Below are 19483 nucleotides of genomic sequence, written 5' to 3' on the forward strand. Positions count from 1 at the left end.
CATATTCAATATTATAAATATAGAGCCGCAGTAGCTCAAGAGCGGGCTGAAATACGAAAGGTCGGTTGGTTCATACCCCAGCCATTGCACTGTATCGTACCCACTCTTCTTTTTTCGTGAGGAAAATTCGTCATGGATACCATCGGCCACGGGGGAGAACAGTGGTTAAGCACAAGCTTTACGCTTAGTTGGAGGAGAAGAAGGAATATTTGCCATATTTAACATGGCTAGTATTATTTTAAAATCTGTCTATACTCTATCTGTCTTAGCATTAGATGAGATATAGAGCTGTTAGAGGTAGTGGTTGAGAGATATTTCGGAGATAAATATACATAGGCAATTTTTGTCGCGGAAAATCAGAGAGTTTCCATGGGATTGTTAAAGGCTCATCCGTTTAGCCGCATTTTAGGGTATAGAGAAAGCATGCATCCCTGCGATTTTCCGTATTTTCCTAGACCCAGCAGTTTAGCAGATTATGTCATTTATATTATGTTAGTCAATCAATTTCTCCTCTTACATAGATAGATATAACGTATTAGGGGTTTATGTTATACCTATTCATGCACCGATCCCTAAAAAAAAGACAACTGAGACTGAGATAAATCTCGAAATTGCATTTCCAAGGTCACCTGAAGTGGACGCCGTGGAAGCGTGCGCACGCGCATCGCACTACGCGTTCAAGTTACTGAATTCATCAACTTGAAGTTTAGTCTTCGTTTGACTCTAACCGCGAACGTACGTGTCGAGTGTCGACACTGAAATCGTCTCGCGATTTATTCGAATTTCGAGTGTTGTGTTTTTTTATCGAAAAAGGATTTTTGTGTTGTGGACCCGCTAGTTTCTTTATACCCTAAGGTGAGTTTTGGCGAATCAGGGTTGCCACTGGGGGGTTATTTTTTAATTTTAGGTATGAATTAATATTGTTTTCGGATTTGGATGAATAAGTTAAATTATTAATCATCATTATTTACGTCATGGAAGTCTGAAAGCGTAATTAATTTTGTTAAATATATGTATAGGTATAAGTTTGTATTTTACAATAAGTTATTTTATAGATTTTGGACTATATAAATGCAGCCAAGAGTGAAGCAGTCAAAATCTAATCGGAAAAATATTTTTGGTTTGGTAACGTGGTGCAGCGAGCGGTGATAGCCTAGTAGTTAATACGTCGGCCTCGTATTCTGGAGGACGGGGGTTCGATCCCGTTCACGCACTTAAATATTACTTGCTGTGTAACAGTGAAGGAAAACATGGTCCTCACCATGTTTTCCATAATTCTGCATGCCTTAGAGTTCTTCATAATGTTCTCAAGGCTGTGTGAAGTCTGCCAAAACACACTGGGCCAGCATGGCGGACTATGGCCTAAACTCTTCTCATTCTGAGATGAGACCAGTGTTCAGTAGTGGGCCGGCGATTAACTGATCATGATAATGATGATCATGGTAAACATTAAAACATGGTATAAGGTAACAAATAGGTTTACACACGTAAGATTGGTACGCATATATTATTATTCTTACATAAATCGGAAAACAATATTATTTAATAAAAATAACAGTAAATCTTTGTTTGTAAATCTATCCTGTATTTTATTCTTTGTCTTAAGCACTTAAGTTGTTTAAATAAATAACAAGTCAAGTCAAATTTTGTAAGAAGGGCCGAAAGATCCAATTAGGTTTATTAAGACATAATTGTTTTACTGAGTGGCATGTGGATATAAACACAAACAAATAATGGTCGTAGCAATAATAACTACTAATAATAACTAATATTGCTACAATTGAAAGTTATAAAAACTTAAATAAAATACATCGTCATTTTTGATTTAGAACTCTTTAAACGTATTGTGCAAAACAAAGTATAAAATTGATGTAAAACTTTAGTATTTTGGCGAGTGCAACATAATTATTTTCTCTATTATCTAATTAATTGATTAAAAATATAACGTTTCGCGTAATTATATTTTAAGCTCAAAATAAATTTCGACATTTTTGATTTAGAACCTCTTAAAAATGTTATTTCTGCAATAAAAATACATAAAAAACAATTAAGGTTTGCAATGTTTTGGTGAATGTAACATTTATTTTCCCTATTATATTAATATTAATAGATTTGAAACATTATGTTATCGTATTAATTAAATTCACTAACTGAACGATATGATGATTTTTATCAGACGCAAAATTTGATTATTGAGAACCTAAAACTTTATTATGATAAAGTTTTCATTGAGTTCCATGATCAATGTTCATTTTATTTGGTGCCTAAAATATTTTCATATCATTTGTCCTTAGTCATTACCTAATATTCTCCCAAAGGTGACTAATTTTTAGATATTTTTTAACTTAGATAGAGTAGATAGTAAATATAAATATCTATGTCCTACTAAATTATTATTTTTAAATTAATCTTTTGCCAACCCTGCGGTTTTAGTAAGTGGATAAGCTGTTGATCATCTAACAAAACTCCATTATTCATCAAAAAATCACAGAATGAATGCAATTTATAATTAATAGGTAGGATTTTATGCATTAGTTCCTGGTACCTACCGCTAGAAAAATAGATCGTGTTTAATTTTATTCGTTCCGAGAAATAAAGTGATATGAAATAACTTTTAGCGAAATGTTTTATGGCATGTCAGAGTTTTTATGCTTTTTTCATTCAAATAAATTCTTCCAGTTATTTAGAAATTTATTTCTACCATTAGTTGTCTTTTCGGAGTTAATGTGCATTTTATATCATAAGCAATTTTAATTAATATCACTTAAACGAAAGAAAAACACGGAAAAGAAAACAAAGAAAAACATCTGCATGCCTTAGAGATCTCCTTAGGGCGTGTGAAGTCTGTCAATCCCACTAAGCCAGCGTGGTGGTCTATGACACAAACTATTCTTATTCTGAGGCTGAGATCTATAGGGCACACTTTGATTTTGCTCAGACTAAAGTCACTGTTAAAACGAGACAAAGTTATACCGCTGGCATAAATCTTACTCGTTTTAACTGAAACTTAAATCTAAGCAAAGTTAACGTGCGCTCTATAGATTTCAATCTGCGATTGAGTCGTCCTCAGTAGTATGCTGGCGATGCGTGTTGTACACTGTTGCAATATTTCGAATGAAATCGTTGTTTGACTTACTTTTAGGGTTCCGTACCTCAAAAGGAAAAACGGAACCCTTATAGGATCACTTTGTTGTCTGTCTGTCTGTCTGTTCGTCCGTCCGTCCGTCCGTCCGTCGAGTCTGTCAAGAAAACCTATAGGGGACCTAGAATCGAAATTTGGCAGGTAGGTAGGTCTTATAGTATAAGTACAGGAATAAATCTGAAAGCCGCGAAGTTGTGGTTACATCATTTAAAAAAAAGTTTAATTTTGTTTCAATTTTCAAAGTAAGATAACTATACCAAGTGGGGTATCATATGAAAGGGCTTTACCTATAAATTCTAAAACAGATTTTTATTTATTTTTATGCATAATAGTTTTTGATTTATCGTGCAATATGTTGGAAAAAATACCCGAGTACGGAACCCTCAGTGCGCGAGACTGACTCGCACTTGGCCGGTTTTTTCTCTTTATAACATTTAGAATAACATTGTTCTTACGAAATTACCGATCTGACTATGAAAGGAAGTGGTTACAGTTAGTTGTCGCTGCTGAGTCAGCGTTGAAGTTAGGCTGGTGGTTTGCTGGAGATATTATCTAGTATTAAATCACCTAGTGTTTCCCTAGTGACACCTTACTGCAGGATATCGTGTTACAAATAGGTAATCTCTTTACGAATGACCCCTTTTCCGGTATCCTATTAACTTCAATTGGAATAATGCAATAGTTTGTAGGTGTACAATATGTAAGTACATATAATAATATTATGTATGTACACTAAATGCTGCCCGCGACTTCTTTCGCGTGGATTTTGGTTTCCCGTGGGAACTCCTTGATTTTCCGGAATAAAATGTAGCCCATGAATCCAGGGTATAATCTATCTCCAATCCCAGCTAAAAACAAATATTTACAAGTGTAATTTAAAAATTTATAACACCCCCGACAAGTAAAGGTAACAGTTACTAGAAAAGAGCTGATAATTTTCAAACGGCCGAACCGATTTTCTTGGATTATAGCTAAGGACACTCGATCAAGCTACCTTATAAACAAAAAAAAAAATTAAAATCGGTTTATTAGTTTAGGAGCTACGATGCCACAGACAGATACACAGATACACATCTGTAAACGACTGAATGCCCTTCCCACCGAAAAGAACGCAGTTTGTTATTTAAAAATTAATTATATTAAAACAATAATTGAAATAACTTGGATTTACAGAAAAGGATATAGAATTGTTGAATTATGTTATCATAAGAGACGCACGGACGTAAGAAATCGCATTCGATTCCAATCAACAATGTTTTACGTTATCAATTCAATATGGCGGCGATAACCTCTCCATAATAAAACACTTATTATCGATAAGTTATGAGAATTATCGCGTGGACTCAACCGTGGACTTTATACTATTGCTGATTTAATGAACAATTCTCCATTAAATCATTTTTTCTTTTAACACAAGATAAAGTTGAAAACTAAACCCGACTGCAATCCTCTTTTAATAAACGCTGCAATATTAGAGTAAAATTGTTTTTCTGTCGCTTGGTATAAATTAATTTTGCTGTACATTATATTCATGAACTCAGAATTTTGTCCTTTTTGACATCCAACTCGATACAAAAGCAAAAGAAAATATTTTTGGAGATCCCCCACTTTTTTCATGTAACATTCGTTAGGTCTATTTTTTTCGTATAAAATATACCGTATGTCACCCGGAACTTTACAACGAATCAATTGACACCTCATTCATCAAAATCGGCCCAGTAGTTTAGTAGGAGCTACGGTGGAACACGCAGAATCTGGATACAAACATACCTTCATTCCCTTACCACCCTTTCTTTTGACTTTGCCACAGTCGGGTAAAAAGTTAACGGCTTCCCTCCCACTGTGGTTAGCGTTGTGGCCTTATTAATGGGAGGTCCCGGGTTCAATTCCCGGCAGGGGTTTGGAATTTTATAATTTCTCTGGCCAGGTCTGGTAGGAGGCTTCGGCCGTGGCTAGTTACCATCCTATTGGCAAAGCCGTGCCGCCAAGTGATTTAGCGTTTCGGTACGATGCCGCGTAGAGATCAAAGGAAAGGAAAGGGGTTTAATGAAAACTGCCATACCCCTTCCAGGTTAGCCCGCTTCCACTTTAGAGTGCATCATCACTTACCACCAGGTGAGATTGCAGTCAAGAGCTAACTTGCATCCGAAAAGTAGAAATGTTAGTTTAAACATAATATCTGGCAACAGCTTTAGAATAAGGTCAAGATTTTTTATTTTAAAGGGAGGAAAAATCTACTTATTAAATTCGTATTTGCATTTCAAAAAGAAGTTTATGGTTAGCTAGGTAGGTAAAGTTATAATTAATCTGAGCGGTTGACTGTAGTTATTAGAAATTCTACTCGCCTCACGATTTTATTTTCCCGGAAAACTTTAAATTGTCCCAAATGCTAGGTTAGCCCGCTTCCATCTCACACAGCATCATCACTTACCATCAGGTGAAATTGCAGCCAAGGGCTAACTTGTACCTGAATCAAACCTTGTAGGTTCCAATAATGAGTCAGAAATTAGCATCACTGTGCCAGGGAGATTTCCAAATTACCTACCAGGGAACCTTATGATGACTTAATTATATGTCACCATGAGGCCAAGGCATAAACACCTCGTCAAGGCGTAGGTAAACGCCCGGTTCACGAAGTATGAAGTGATTACAGTAATTTGGGCACTTGTCAACGGCCTTGCCGCCCGGAAGACTAGTTGTGCCCTCGGGCCGACGCTGACATTTTACATAAGTGTTATTTATTAAAATGTTTGAATAAATTCATATATTATTTTAATAATTAGCTTAAGTAGGTTCATACATGTTTATTTTATATTATTTCTACAACTGATAGATTGTTTATGATTTACAATTATTTGGTTTCAAATGAAAATAATGTAAGTATATGTATTAGCACAAGGAAGTTCAAACCCAAAAATCAATTATAAAGTTATTGCACCAATATACCTACCGTGTACGTGTACAAACATACTACAGCTTATACAATATTCTATTATATCACTAGATTTGTTTAGCGATATGCACTAATTGAGTTGTCGTTTTAACATCTCCCGGGCGTTAGCCATATCCCTAAGAGAGTTGGCTAACTCCCGGTTTATGCCAATTCGCTGCGACATATCTACTACCTATGATCACAGAATAATATAATAGTACTTGGCTATGATAAGTGTGGATACCTACGGCAATACCGTTAGCAGCAGAAGATGTAAATAGTAAAAACATAATGAAATAATGACATAATGATAAAAATACAAACCTGCATTAACTTCGGCTAAGCCAATGCGTGCGGAACTCCGTCGTGTATTTGTGTCGACGCTCACGATGGACGTGCTGATGATTGCTAGCCCACTTAATGTACCGACAGCAATAAAAGGTGTAAATAATCCTGGAGTTGGTGTAAAATAATATAAACTAGCTGATGCCCGCGACTTCCTTCGCGTGGATATAATAATTTGTAAAAAAAATCGGAATAATAAGTATCTTATATGTTAATCCAAGGTATAATCTACTTCCTTTTTTAAATTTCAGCCAAGTCCGTCCAGACTCCAGTAGTTTTTGTGTGAAAGAGTAACAAACATACACACATGCATGCACACAAACTTTCGCCTTTATAATATTATAGTGTGATCATCAAGATATTGGGTCACCCAAACGTCCTTAAATATAGAGTAAGTGGTAACTACTAGCTGATGCCCGAAACATCAACCGCGTGGATTTCTTTCTTCATGGATACCTAAGCCTACTGTTAAAATAAACCCAAAATCACGCCTGGGTAGTTTAATAACTAGCAGACCCGCCTTGGCATCGCTCGTGTGAATTTCTAAAAATCCTCTTCTTTTTATCACCTTTCATATTAGTACCTACCTTGAAGTTTTTCTGCTAACCGTACGTGTGTGACAACGGAAGTTAGCGGGGCGTGGCATTACGCAAGCGACTCGTGCGCTTTTGTCTCACTCGGTACCTACTGCATTATTTACTAATCAGTTTTAATAATCATATTGACTCCAGCCTACTGATGATTGAGAGAGCTACGCTTTGAGTTACTCTACGTAATCAAATCAAAAATTAGGAGATTCGTAGGAGAGCCCAGAGTAACAGACATTGCATTTTGAAAGCCGACAATCTGGGCAGAGCACATAGCTCGAAAAACCGATACACGTTTAAAACGCGCGTCGTTTCAAATACATACAAGCAAAATGTTAAAAAATGTCTTTATAAGTTGAGTTCTAGAGAATTTCTATAGTACTAAATTAAGTAATCAGAAATTAATAGAAAGAACATATAAAAAATTCGCACTTGTTTAGAAAAAGTCTAAATGAAAAGCAATATAAGGAGATGGTCTATTGATACAGGTGTACTAGTAGGTACTTCCTGAATGCTTAAATACTTTAAGTTCATGAATCACTTGGTTACTCAGAAACCATCCGATAGCGAACGAACCTAAATAGGAGTGCTATAATAATTGCTTAAAAGTGATTAATTCGTCAGTTATTTTGTTTCGACGGGTTTCGACGGTTATAGGCTCTGAAGTCTGACGGCCGTATTCACAAACGTTACTATGAGGTCTCACAGTGCGCTCGAACGCATAGTGTAGGTTCCACCAATCAGATCATTGTAAATTGACGTGATACAGTCATCTGATTGGTGGAACGGACACTGTGCGTTCGAGGGCACTATGAGACATAGTAACGTTTGTGAATACGGGTGTCAACGTGGTATATACAATATACAATATACATACATAAAATTATAAATTATAAAAAGACTTGTCCTGACTGACTGATTGACTGATCTTTCAACGCACAAGTCAAATCTAGTTTATTTTTCTAATCTCTATTTCTCTTACTATTTTTCTTTTCAAAGTCTAAATAACCTTTGGGGTTTGGTCTAGTTAATAGCTATGCTTATTTGGGTAATTATAATTAACTGATTTGCTTAAACTGTATTTGTATTTTTTCTTCGAATCTCAGTTAACAATGATTTAAAAGCCAGGCACATAATAATGAAGTGTCAATAATAGGCATACATAAAAAACAATGAGGGCCCGAAAACTAATCCTTGCACCACACTAATGATCTCAAATTGATGACTGACAGTTTTTGTGATTTAATTGGAAATAATGGTTAAGTAGAAACGACAAGGTTCCGAGACAAGGACAAATAAATTTTCCATGATAACAAGTGACCACTTAATTACAAGAAGACGACACTTCAATCCTAATTAACACGTACAGTACGTGGCGCGAACCTTGCAATGTTAATATTAATGTATTAATAGATTAAATTTTCAAGAAAAAACATGATGCAGATGACGTATTTTTAAAGGACTGACTGCAATGTTACTAATTTACTATGAAATTACCTCACACTATCCAAATCCAATTGATTATATTACCTCATTCTTTTCAAATTCAATTGGTTCATAGGAAAAACTGTAATTACAGGGCTTATAATATTATACAGAGGCCTATTGTTTCTGTAAACCGCGAAAAAATTAGTAGATACGTTAATGATTGATTCTATATATTTAGATATTGCGTGGGATTTATTTGTAAAAGTCAATAAGTAATGGTCTTGTAAAGAAAATAGCATTTAATGAATGAATATTAAATTTAAACAATTACAGCATACAAATACCATGTTTACTATGATATGCAACCATTTACGTACCCATCTTATTTATCGTGATGTGGTCAGTTTTTAACCGACTTCCAAAAAGGAGGAGGTTTTCAATTCGTCGGAATCTTTTTTTTTTAATGCTCCTATTTCATCTACTAATGTTGTTTTATCTTGCTGTTTCTTTTTTTTACAGAATACACAACCCTTTATTGTTTAGATTTTTTTGTCGCTTATGTAAATTCATTCAGACTTCTTAACATTATGTCGACTACTTCTATAACTTAAGTACTAAGACTTAACACTTTTCAGTTCTTTCTGGTCTTGTATACGATGTAACTTCCCCTACCATAAATATATTGTAATTTATAAAATGTTATATAATCCAAAGATACGGGTACATAAACATGACCTATTTTTTTAAAACTTAGGTCATTGCTCGCTTCACACAAATCCTTGGATTACGAATAATCTTAATTTAAACTTTGTCACTATCTTGTATGCCTACTCTAAATACTTTATAGGTATGTTAGTTTCCTAAACTTGACTTACGGTTTGTAGATTTAAGGACTTTTATCTAATTTTGATCCAATATTTTATTATACCATCACAACATAGCTATTCAGCTCATCTTATCTAAGAAGGATGCAGTGATTTCATTAAAGAATACAAGCTTACAGAAAATAGTGTGACCTTTTTGTGACAAGTCAAAATACATAGGTATTACAACAAAATAAGCTATTAGGCGATCTGAGCATGAACGGGATACAGGCATTAGTCAGTATTGAGTGAAGAAATGGTACCAAGGTTATCAATCCAATGATTAAATTGAAAGTATGCTGATCAGTAAACATTTATGCATAGCTCACGCATCGCCGCGTGCGGTTATAGGTATTGCATGACTCGGATAAACAATTACTATGAAATATTTAGCACTAAGGAGTTGTTATTGAAACAATAAATTATTTATTTTATTTGTCTTCTGTGTGACCATGATTTTGGAGAAATTTTAGCATTTTGAATCCGTGAAATGGAGTCCGACACCATTAGGTTATCACTACGTACCTACGCTAGACTTTTTATACAAATTTAACTTTGTCTTTTCGAAAAAAAAAAAGAATATTAGCCATGCTAATCATGTCTAATATTTACATTTTCCTTCCAACTAAGCGTAAAACTTGTGCTAGTTAGGAGTATCTACTTGTGTACCTGCGATCTCATCTAATGGTAAGTGATCATGCAGTTAAGATGGAAGCGGGCTAAACTGGAAATGTTATGGCAGTTTTATACAACCCAACTCTTTTGGTTTCTACACGGCATCGTACCTATCGCTATTAATCGCTTGGCGGCACGGCTTTGGCGGTAGGGTAGGAACTCGCCACGGCAGAAGCCTCCCACTAGACCAGGACCAGAGACAATATAGCAATGATAAATTCCCAAATTGCCCCTCCTGGGAATCGAATCCGGCATCTCCCGCTTATAAGACCACAGCGCTCACCACTGTGCCAGGGAGGTCGTGCGGAGGCAGGAATGTAGGTACAGTCAGGGACAAAGTTAGGTTTGCACCCACCAGTACAAGCAAACTAGCTTTGTTGCTGACTGTACCTAGTACCTCCTCGTATGTAAATGAGAGAGTGAGAACATTAGGCATCAGGTCAAAAGTAGAAAACTAGAAATAACAGAACTCATTCGCCAGCTCGTTAGTGCATGTTTACAATTAGTCGCGTGGATTCGCGACACCTGCTAGGGTTGCCAACTCTAACTTTTTTATACTAATATTAGTTGGTGCCCGCGACATCGTTCGCGTGGATATAGGGTTTTACAAAATCCCGTGGGAACTCCTTGCTTTTCCGGGATATAAAGTAGCCTATGTGTCAATCCATGGTATAATCTACCTCCATTACGAATTTCAGCCAAATCCGTCTAGTAGTTTTTGCGTGAAAGAATAACAAATATACATACATACACACACATACATACATAAACACAAACTTTCGTCTCTATTAACCCCCGACCCAAAAAGACGGGTGTTATAAGTTTGACGTGTGTATCTATGTATCTGTCTGTGGCGTCGTAGCTCCTAAACTAATGATCCGATTTTAATTAAGCTTTTTTGGTTTGATCGAGAGCGTTCTTAGCTATAATCCAAGAAAATCGGTTCAGCCGTTTGAAAATTATCAGCTCTTTTCTAGTTACTGTAACCTTCACTTGTCGGGGGTGTTATAAATTTTCAATTTACACTTGTAATATTAGTGTAAAAGGGACCAATATTAGAGACCGGGGTTCAATCCTGGGCATGCACCTTTAACTTTTCAAAGTTATGTGCGAAAAGCTACTAAATATTACTTGCTTTAACGGTGAAGGAAAATAGAGCGAGGAATCCTAATGCCTAAGAGTTCTCCATAATATACTCAAAGACTTTGTAAAGACTTTGCACTTGGCAAGCGTGGTGGACTATGCGCATATTCTTCTCATTGTGAGAGGAGATCAGAGTTCAGTTGTGAGCCGGCAATGGGTTGATCAGGATGATGTTTTAGTTCAACTGTTTTAATGAATAGTCATTATCAGTTCTGTGGCAGCCCTAGTAAGCGGAAAGGGCAACGAACCCACAAAGAACCGTGGTTTATGGGATGGCCATTCATGTTAAACGTCGGTTTGGGTAATACGTGGACTGACTCACCTCTATGTGCTTACGATGTTTTCGCCATTAAATTATTATGTATCAATCCATACTTCCAGACTAATATTATTAATTCGAAAGTGTGTCTGTCTGCTAGTTTTTTACGGAGTAACCCCGTCGATTTCCTACGTATGATATTATTGTTCTTATCTCTATCTGCCCTGGTTCGTGCATTCTCGGTTCCTAGATCGGTACATTTGTGATAACCAATTGAAATTGCTGTGATTGGCTGAATTTACCATGTTCTTGCTGCGACAGTGAGTTTGAGCCACTAGCGGAACAATGTTAGCCGGTCAGAAATGATTGCAATTAGTCAACCTGTTTGACGTCCGTGTTCTGTTTTCGATTACAAAAAAGAAAAAATTGTTGTTGCAATCATCAATTTTAGCAAATAGTGAAAGAGAGTCGGCCAATCAGAGGTCACAACTACCGTCACACTTTCTGTCACACTATGGCAGTAGGCATACCGAGTAATGAAAACAATTTTTAAATTCTGTCTAGGAAGTAGTAGGGTTGCCACCTGCCTCTTTTTGATTTACAGGCTACCACCATCAAAAATACGGGGTTTAGATTTGAAGAAATTTGAAAATTTGAAGTATTTAAAGAAATAGGCGGTGGTTCTCTCTGAAATGCATGGAAGGAAAGCCTATTTAGATATTTTAGTTTATTTGTAAGTTTTGTATTTTTTCTCCGTATGTTGCCGTGTCTTGATTGGTGAACAATGTTTGCAATGTGGTTTTAAATAAAAGATTCATTTATTTAAATAGCTTTTAAAAACTCTTAAGTTTTGTAAAGCAAAATGTTATACATTTCATGCATACAATCTTTTCATTTTAACTTAAAATTACATTTAATTTGTAATTCCACCTTCACAGTATCAATACTATGGCCGTAGCCAGGAATCGATTGCGGGAGAGGTTTTATCAGGGCCGGAACTGAATCCTGTCATGAGGAAAAAAACATTCGCTCAACTTTATGGGCTAATTACCTGGTTAGTGGAATTTCGCCTTTCAATTTGTCAGTGAGATAAAATACAACAATAAAAAAGCGCGAGCGCAGTGAGCGTAAGTGTTTTTGGTTCAATACAGAAAAAATTAAAGTGAAAGGGAAACGAGTTTAGCCATAGCAAGATTATATTTTTAAAGCTTCCTATCCATACTAATATTACGAATACGACATTTGCCTATCTACCCTTTCACGGCCCATCTTCTTTACCAAAATTTTGGTACTTACTATTCAGAGGTAACTTGCATCCCAGACATTTTTTTTTAGGCGGCTTTTTAGCCCGGAAAATCCCCCACGGAATTTTTTAAAATCTAAATTCATGCAAACGAAATTGCGGAGTTTACACCAAGTAATACAAATTCAAAGCGCGAGTGAAGTGAGCGCGAAATGTTTGATATATTTCCAAAAAAAATTGGTAAGCAAATGCAAGAAATAGTGTAAGTATTATTTTAGGCTTAGGTTTTTGACGGATTCCCAGGCGCAGTCGCCATTTCTAAATTTCTGGTCTGATGGGAGGCTTCAGTCATGGCTAGTTATATGGTTACTATGGCCCTAACGGCCAAGAAATTAGACTGCATCATCACTTACCACTAGAAAAGATTAAAGTCACGGGCTAACTTGTATAAAAAAGGCTTACATCCTCAAACCAAGCCCCGCTGCCTTGGCTACGACCATGATCAATATCGAGTGGGTTTCGGCTACGCATTGCCGCAAAAGGAAAATATTCTTTCTACTGGACATAACGTCAGTGTTTGATTTCGCCAGCCAGGTTTCTGTATCCCGAAATACGGGGTAACCAGTAAAATACGGGGCCTCTGGCAACCCTATTCGGAAAACACTGTCACATTCAAGTTAATGTCAAATATTTTGTTTTCAATTACAGAAAGCTGCATCAATCATTATTACAATATTTTCTTTGTTATGATTGGCTGAATTTTTGAGTTTGAGCCAATAAACAGACTGTTTGCCAATTAAACGTCATAACAATATAAATGCCAGAAAGTTTAACCAAATAAAACAAACTTAATGAGAACCTAGTGAGAATGCAAACGGCACACAATTTATAATACATATTATGTTAGTCGTATATAATAGATATTATAGTAGTCGTTCACTTTGGTAATAGTCAGATTGTCATCAGTAAAATTGATATTGGTTGATGTATCGTAAATTATTGTTTCGGTGACAAATATTTTTATTATCTATTTATCTTTGAACAGAATGGAATAGAATGAAATGGAATGGAATACAATGATAAATTTTTATTCCTGTAAACTTTTAGGTAAACTTCAAAGTGTTTTTGGATGGTCAGACAAATTTACCACTGGTTCGGAATGCCGTTCCTACGTTTTCTAGGGTTTCGTACCTCAAAATGAAAAACGGAACTCTTATAGGATCACTTTGTTGTCTATCTGTCTGTCTGTCGTGTGTGTCAAGAAAACCTCTAGGGTACCCGTTGACTCAAAACCATGAAATTTGGCAGGTAACCTAACTGCGTAATTTTGGGTAGTTTTTTTAATCGATAAAGAAAGTTTGCGACATTGTTCAATAAAAAATTTGGATTCCAACTCCTCAATCCTGATGTTGCAGGGGACCTGACTACTAAAGCTAATGGGATTTAAAAAGTGTCGATTATTAATTGATATTGAAGGTATAGGATGCTGTAAGAAATTGCATTCCTAAATCCTGGTGATCCCTAGGGATTTGAAAAGGATCATCCGTTTAAATATTCTTACGTGATACAGAAACAAGTTGCATCCCGGGGACGGGCTATTACGGAGAGGCAACTTTTGTTCTGGGAAATGAAAGGATCGGGATTTTTAAAAACCTAAATCCACGCGAGCGAAGCTGTGGGCATTAGCTAGTTGTAAATATATTTAAAAGCTACTATAAGATAATAGATAAGGTACTTATTTCCTTATATTTTTATTGTATGGCAGCGCGCGGTTTTAAATTATAAATTGCACGTCCTGTCCTTTTCTGTAATACATTTTTTTTTTCAATATCTACCGCTTTATCTCATAGCAAGAGTCCGTAAGACATAATACAGTGAAAATAGGCAAAATATACAATTTTTGCAGTTTCCACGTCAGTACCTGTCGAATTTTTCTAACAGTGTAAGCAGCAGAGCTGAGTTTACCATCAAGTGTTGATATGTGGGTGTTCCATAGAAGCTTTGCATCTAACATTATACCGAGAAACACGGGGTTCTCCTTTATTTTCAACATATGATTATTTATCAATGAACTTATGTCATTTAAGGTCCTGGTTTTGGGCAGTGTGAATTCAACACACTTAGATTTCTTTGCATTTGGAAGTAAATTGTTAGCAATAAATCAGAGAGTGACCTGTGATATGGCATTACATATAGTATACATTGTCAAAAATTATAATATTAAAGCTGTGCGTATTGCGTGAGGAATAGGTTGCAAGAGAGTTGCAACTTGCAGGGTTTGATGCATGCGCTATTGCCAGCAAACATGAGACATATTTTTATCTACAGGCAACGTCTGAGTAGGTAACGCATACGTCTAACGCAAGTTGAAATGTACCAGTGTATTTAGTTAGACCTATCGACAAGTTTGGAGTTGGGTGCAGTCTAAATGTGGCCCGTGTGTTTAGACTGTCAGTTTCTGTCAGTTTCACGTGTCGTCCCCCGCACTTCACCACCCCGCTTGCACAAATCGAGACAGCACGAAATTTTCAAGATTTCTGGGTGTAATTTCTGGTTTTCGTAGTTCCCACACAATTATAACAATATAAAATATATAACGATAATTTTTTTACTACATAATATTCATTAAATTTTCTAGGTCTGTGGTTTTTCCAAATTTCATTAAATTGCGCCATTGTCTAGAAAAACGAGCACAAAGTTGGGCCTTTTTTTAAAGAAAAATACAAATCTTTGAGCCCCTGTAATTTTAAAACCACATATTATTAGAAAAATCTAAAACACCACAGACACAGATATTAGTTTCTAGACTATGTCTGCAAAATTTCATGGACTTTGGTTGCTTAATATTCAAATGAAATTGGAACTACGATTGTATGGAGTAAGTGACGGAGAGAGTCCTGTTTTAACGGATAGGTACGAGATAGCTCACATCTCGCGGAAGACAGATTACTTTTGTCCCAGAATGGTCTGTGGCAGAAAGTAACCTGTAAAAAAAGTCTGGACAGATCGGTTTTACTGGTTTTTCTTGTTAGAAAAATATTCTGATTACAGACCATACCAGTAGATTCATTACCAAAAATTGAGTCGTGTCTACTCATTTTAGCTTTATTTCTATACCAATATTATAAAATGCGAGGGTGTCTGTCTGTCTGTCTGTCTGTAGGATAAGCAAGAGTAACAACCGTTTTACGCACTGTAGCCTGCGACAGAGGTAACTTGCACCATAGAAGCGGGCATAGAATTCTATGTTTTTCATACCGAGAAAATTAACAATTCCTACGAGATTTTCGCGAAGACAAGGGTATCTAAAAAGTAGAGATAAATATGTCGTACAGATTTGAGAAAGTATATATCTTTTGTAGAATGTCCTCGGTCCAAACTTGGAGTGTGTGTTTTTAAATACAACATGTGCACAAGTAAAACACCTGCTCGACATAGTGGGGCTTGCAATGTGTAAAATCAGGACATTGGCTGTGGCTGCTCTGATTTTGCACATTGTCTCTGTACCCCATTGTTCTGTCCCCATATTGTGTACTTTTATGCTAAAGTAAGCCTATAGGGCAAGGCTGGCAAGGCCTCCGCTTTTCATAGACAGGGGATATTAAACTTACATACTCGTAGAATTTCTGCACTGGCTTAGGCAATGATATTAGAAGCAAATTTTTCTTCTAATATCATTGGGCTTAGGCATATACCTATTTGACCTTTTCATTCGATTGATATGAGTGGCTAACAGCTTGAAAATGATCTGGTTTTCTGTAAGAACCTTAGGGCGGTAGGTATGTAAAAATTGTACATTAGAATTAGGTACTCCACTCTTCAATGGATAAAAAGTTCGAGATACTTATTAAATAAGCCTTGATTTATTTCGTTTACCTTGTATTTAGCACTTGCCAAAACACACCTGTGTTTATTTAAATTATAGTTATTAGCCTAAGTTTTTTCTCTTGATTATCAACATTAGTTCAAGAAGTAACAAAAAACTATGTAAGTAAGTACATTTAGAAGTAGTAAATTAGGTAAATTCTTATAGACTTATACATAGTCAGTGATGACTCATATTGCATAAGGATCATCAAACAAAAACTTGAATGTTGAGTTAATATTGTGTTTGTATGTATGAATATATCAAGATTTTATCTTTAGTTTTATTATCGTTATTTTATAAATAGGTAAGTATAAAGATGATTCATTTTGTTTTTGTGCTATTTTTAGTTTTTAAGGTCAGTATTTTCTTTCATTTAATTTAAAAAAAAACCGCAGTTTTTTTTTTGCACAATACTACTAATATTACAAAGTTTTACTTATCTAAAATTACACAGCAAAGTCATAATTACATATCTGTGAAGGTTCTAATTAAATTTTCAATCATAATATGCGCAAGCAAGCAATGTCGTAACATTTTAGATTAAAATTTGGCAAATTTATTAATTAACCTACTAACGAGGAGGCTACTAAAATTAGTTTTTAACAAGCATTTGATAAAATCACCGTGACTTCAACATTGGCCTGTTTGGATCAGTCTAGACATTGGAGACGGTTTCGATTCAGACAAATTAGCAATCCTAGCACAGGATCAAATGGCTTCAAGGTGATCGTTCAGGGCTTTTACGTTTTGTAGACTAGCGATCCGACCTGGCTTCGCACGGGTGGCTTGAGATAAACTATTCGTATTGTACGCTATTGTACGTTGTTTTTGAGTAACTTTAACTACTCTATTTACGCAGCGCTCGCCAAGGAAGCTCTCAGATTGGCAGATTATTATTATTTCCGACATAAGTAATTCACATTTTTTTTTAATTATTATACAAGTTGTTAGCCCTTGAATGAAATCTCACCTGGTGGTAATAGGATGATGCGTCTAAGGTGGAAGCGGGTTAACCATCATTATATCGACAGTCGCTAAATGTTTAAAAAATAGGTATAGCCTATAAACTTTTTATAAATAATCCCCCTTTCCATTGGTGAAAACTGTATGAAAATCCGTACAGGGGTTTCTGAGATTAGCTCGAACACACACGAACTTTAATCTATACCGATACTAAGTGTGTCTCTCTGTCTATCTGCTTTTCATGACTCATCCGTTCATCCGATTTTGACGAAATTTACTATAGAGATAGTTTGCATCCCGGGGAAGGATATTTAAACAAGTTTGTCTCGAAAAATCAAAGAGTTTCAAAACCTAAATCGTGAAGAGTCTGCCAACCCTAAGCATCATGAAAAGATTTATTTACCCGTTGCTCAATATTGAATTACCAATTGATCAGCGATGAGACAGCAAACTGCGCTCTGTACAATTGACTCCCGACAACTGACTGTACTGACATAGTTATTATGAGTACTTACTCTGATTAGTGATTGTATACAAGGACTACCTATTATAAGTTTTTTGTTAGTTGCTAAAAACTTTCAGGCTCATTATTTCGTAGACATTAGTTTTTTCCAAAAACTGTCTAAAACCCTTATCATCGTCATAATCATCGTGATTAACCCTTTGCCGGCCCACTAGTGAGTACGGGTCTCCTCTCGGAATGAGAAGGGTTCAGGCCATCACGCTGGCCATTACAATAGGTAGGTATAGAAAACTCTCAGACATGCAGATTTCCTCACAATGTTTATAAAGCAAGTGATGTTTAATTGCCTAAAACACACATACTTAACTCCGAAATTTTTAGTATGGGTAGTGGGTACCTTCAAGTCAAGAGTAAATAGGCAACTTCTAGGCAAGCGCGCTCCATCTTAGGCTGCATAATCACTTTCTAGCAGGTCTGCTTGCAGCCAAGCGCTAGTCTGTATATTTGAAAAAAAACGGTACAGGTGTAGAAGCAGGCTTGAGGAGTTATTTACTCCATTACCAAATGCCTCAGCAGATATTAATACTCAATATATCCATAGATTTAAAATAGAGCTTTTTTGATAGTACCTATATTATTTCAAATGAAAAACAACTTTCTAATGGAATCGGTTCAGATTTGACGAAGTTACGGATTTGGTAACATCTGCATCCCCAAAAAAACGCGCCTTGAATTGAATTGAACTTATATGAATTGTTTCTTCCGTGGTTTTGAGAATAATAGTAGAGTTTTAACTTTATTGTGTTGACCAGCGATTTAATAAATTATCTCTTGTTACAGAACCAGTAATGTCCTACGTCTAAACGTACAACATCTACGATGGCAAGCGCAGGCGCAGTCCTCCTCGAGGCCCGGCCCTTCCGGCCCTTCAAGTCCTCTGAGGAGTACCTCTATGCGATGAAGGAGGACCTGGCTGAATGGCTCACGGTGCTGTACCCCGAGCTGAGGATCAATGCGGATAACTTCCTGGACAGGCTGGATACTGGCGTGGCTTTGTGCAGGGTAAGTGGACACTATTATGTTGCTTTAATATTGTACCTACAAAAAAAAATCGAGAGGTTTTTGAGAAGGAAAATGTAATCTGACAGACACATGCTCTTTGCCCAAAAACACATAATTAAGTACTTATACCGTTTTATTGCCAATATTTTTTTGGGCACTAAACGAGGCTCTATTCTCTTACCAAGATGTTACTCATTGATGTAGAAGGAATCTAGATTTTTTAATATATATTTGTGAACCTATCTGTGAACTAATTTAATCTAGAATAAAGCAGCTAGGCACATAATTTTCATATAGGTATATTTTTTATTTTAATATGGTTTTATTCTAAAGTGGATTTAATTCCGCGAGTGTTAATCCGTACCGAATTAGTCGAGGTTGGATGAACCAGACTTCAAAGCGTTACCGATTTATATGCCGTGAAAAAGCGTACCGGAAAATACAACCATTTCGCCATTCTTCACTGTTGTCAGGAATTTTAATTAAGTAGCAATTTATCAAACTACTTCG

The 19483-nt window shown here is 36.0% G+C and overlaps 1 protein-coding gene across 1 annotated transcript in view; it reads left to right on the plus strand.

The window, feature by feature from the left end:
- The first annotated feature begins 689 nt into the window (after positions 1-689).
- The window catches only part of LOC123871316 (GAS2-like protein pickled eggs), a 119257-nt gene continuing 100463 nt past the window's right edge, over positions 690-19483 (plus strand). The window contains exons 1-2 of the mRNA XM_045915053.1: positions 690-855; positions 18752-18973. Of these exons, the coding sequence (XP_045771009.1) occupies positions 18791-18973 (183 nt within the window). The 5' untranslated portion in view covers positions 690-855; positions 18752-18790. The remainder of the gene's footprint in view (positions 856-18751; positions 18974-19483) is intronic.

Source organism: Maniola jurtina, chromosome 13 (assembly GCF_905333055.1).
Source record: "Maniola jurtina chromosome 13, ilManJurt1.1, whole genome shotgun sequence".
NCBI classification, from domain to species: domain Eukaryota; kingdom Metazoa; phylum Arthropoda; class Insecta; order Lepidoptera; family Nymphalidae; genus Maniola; species Maniola jurtina.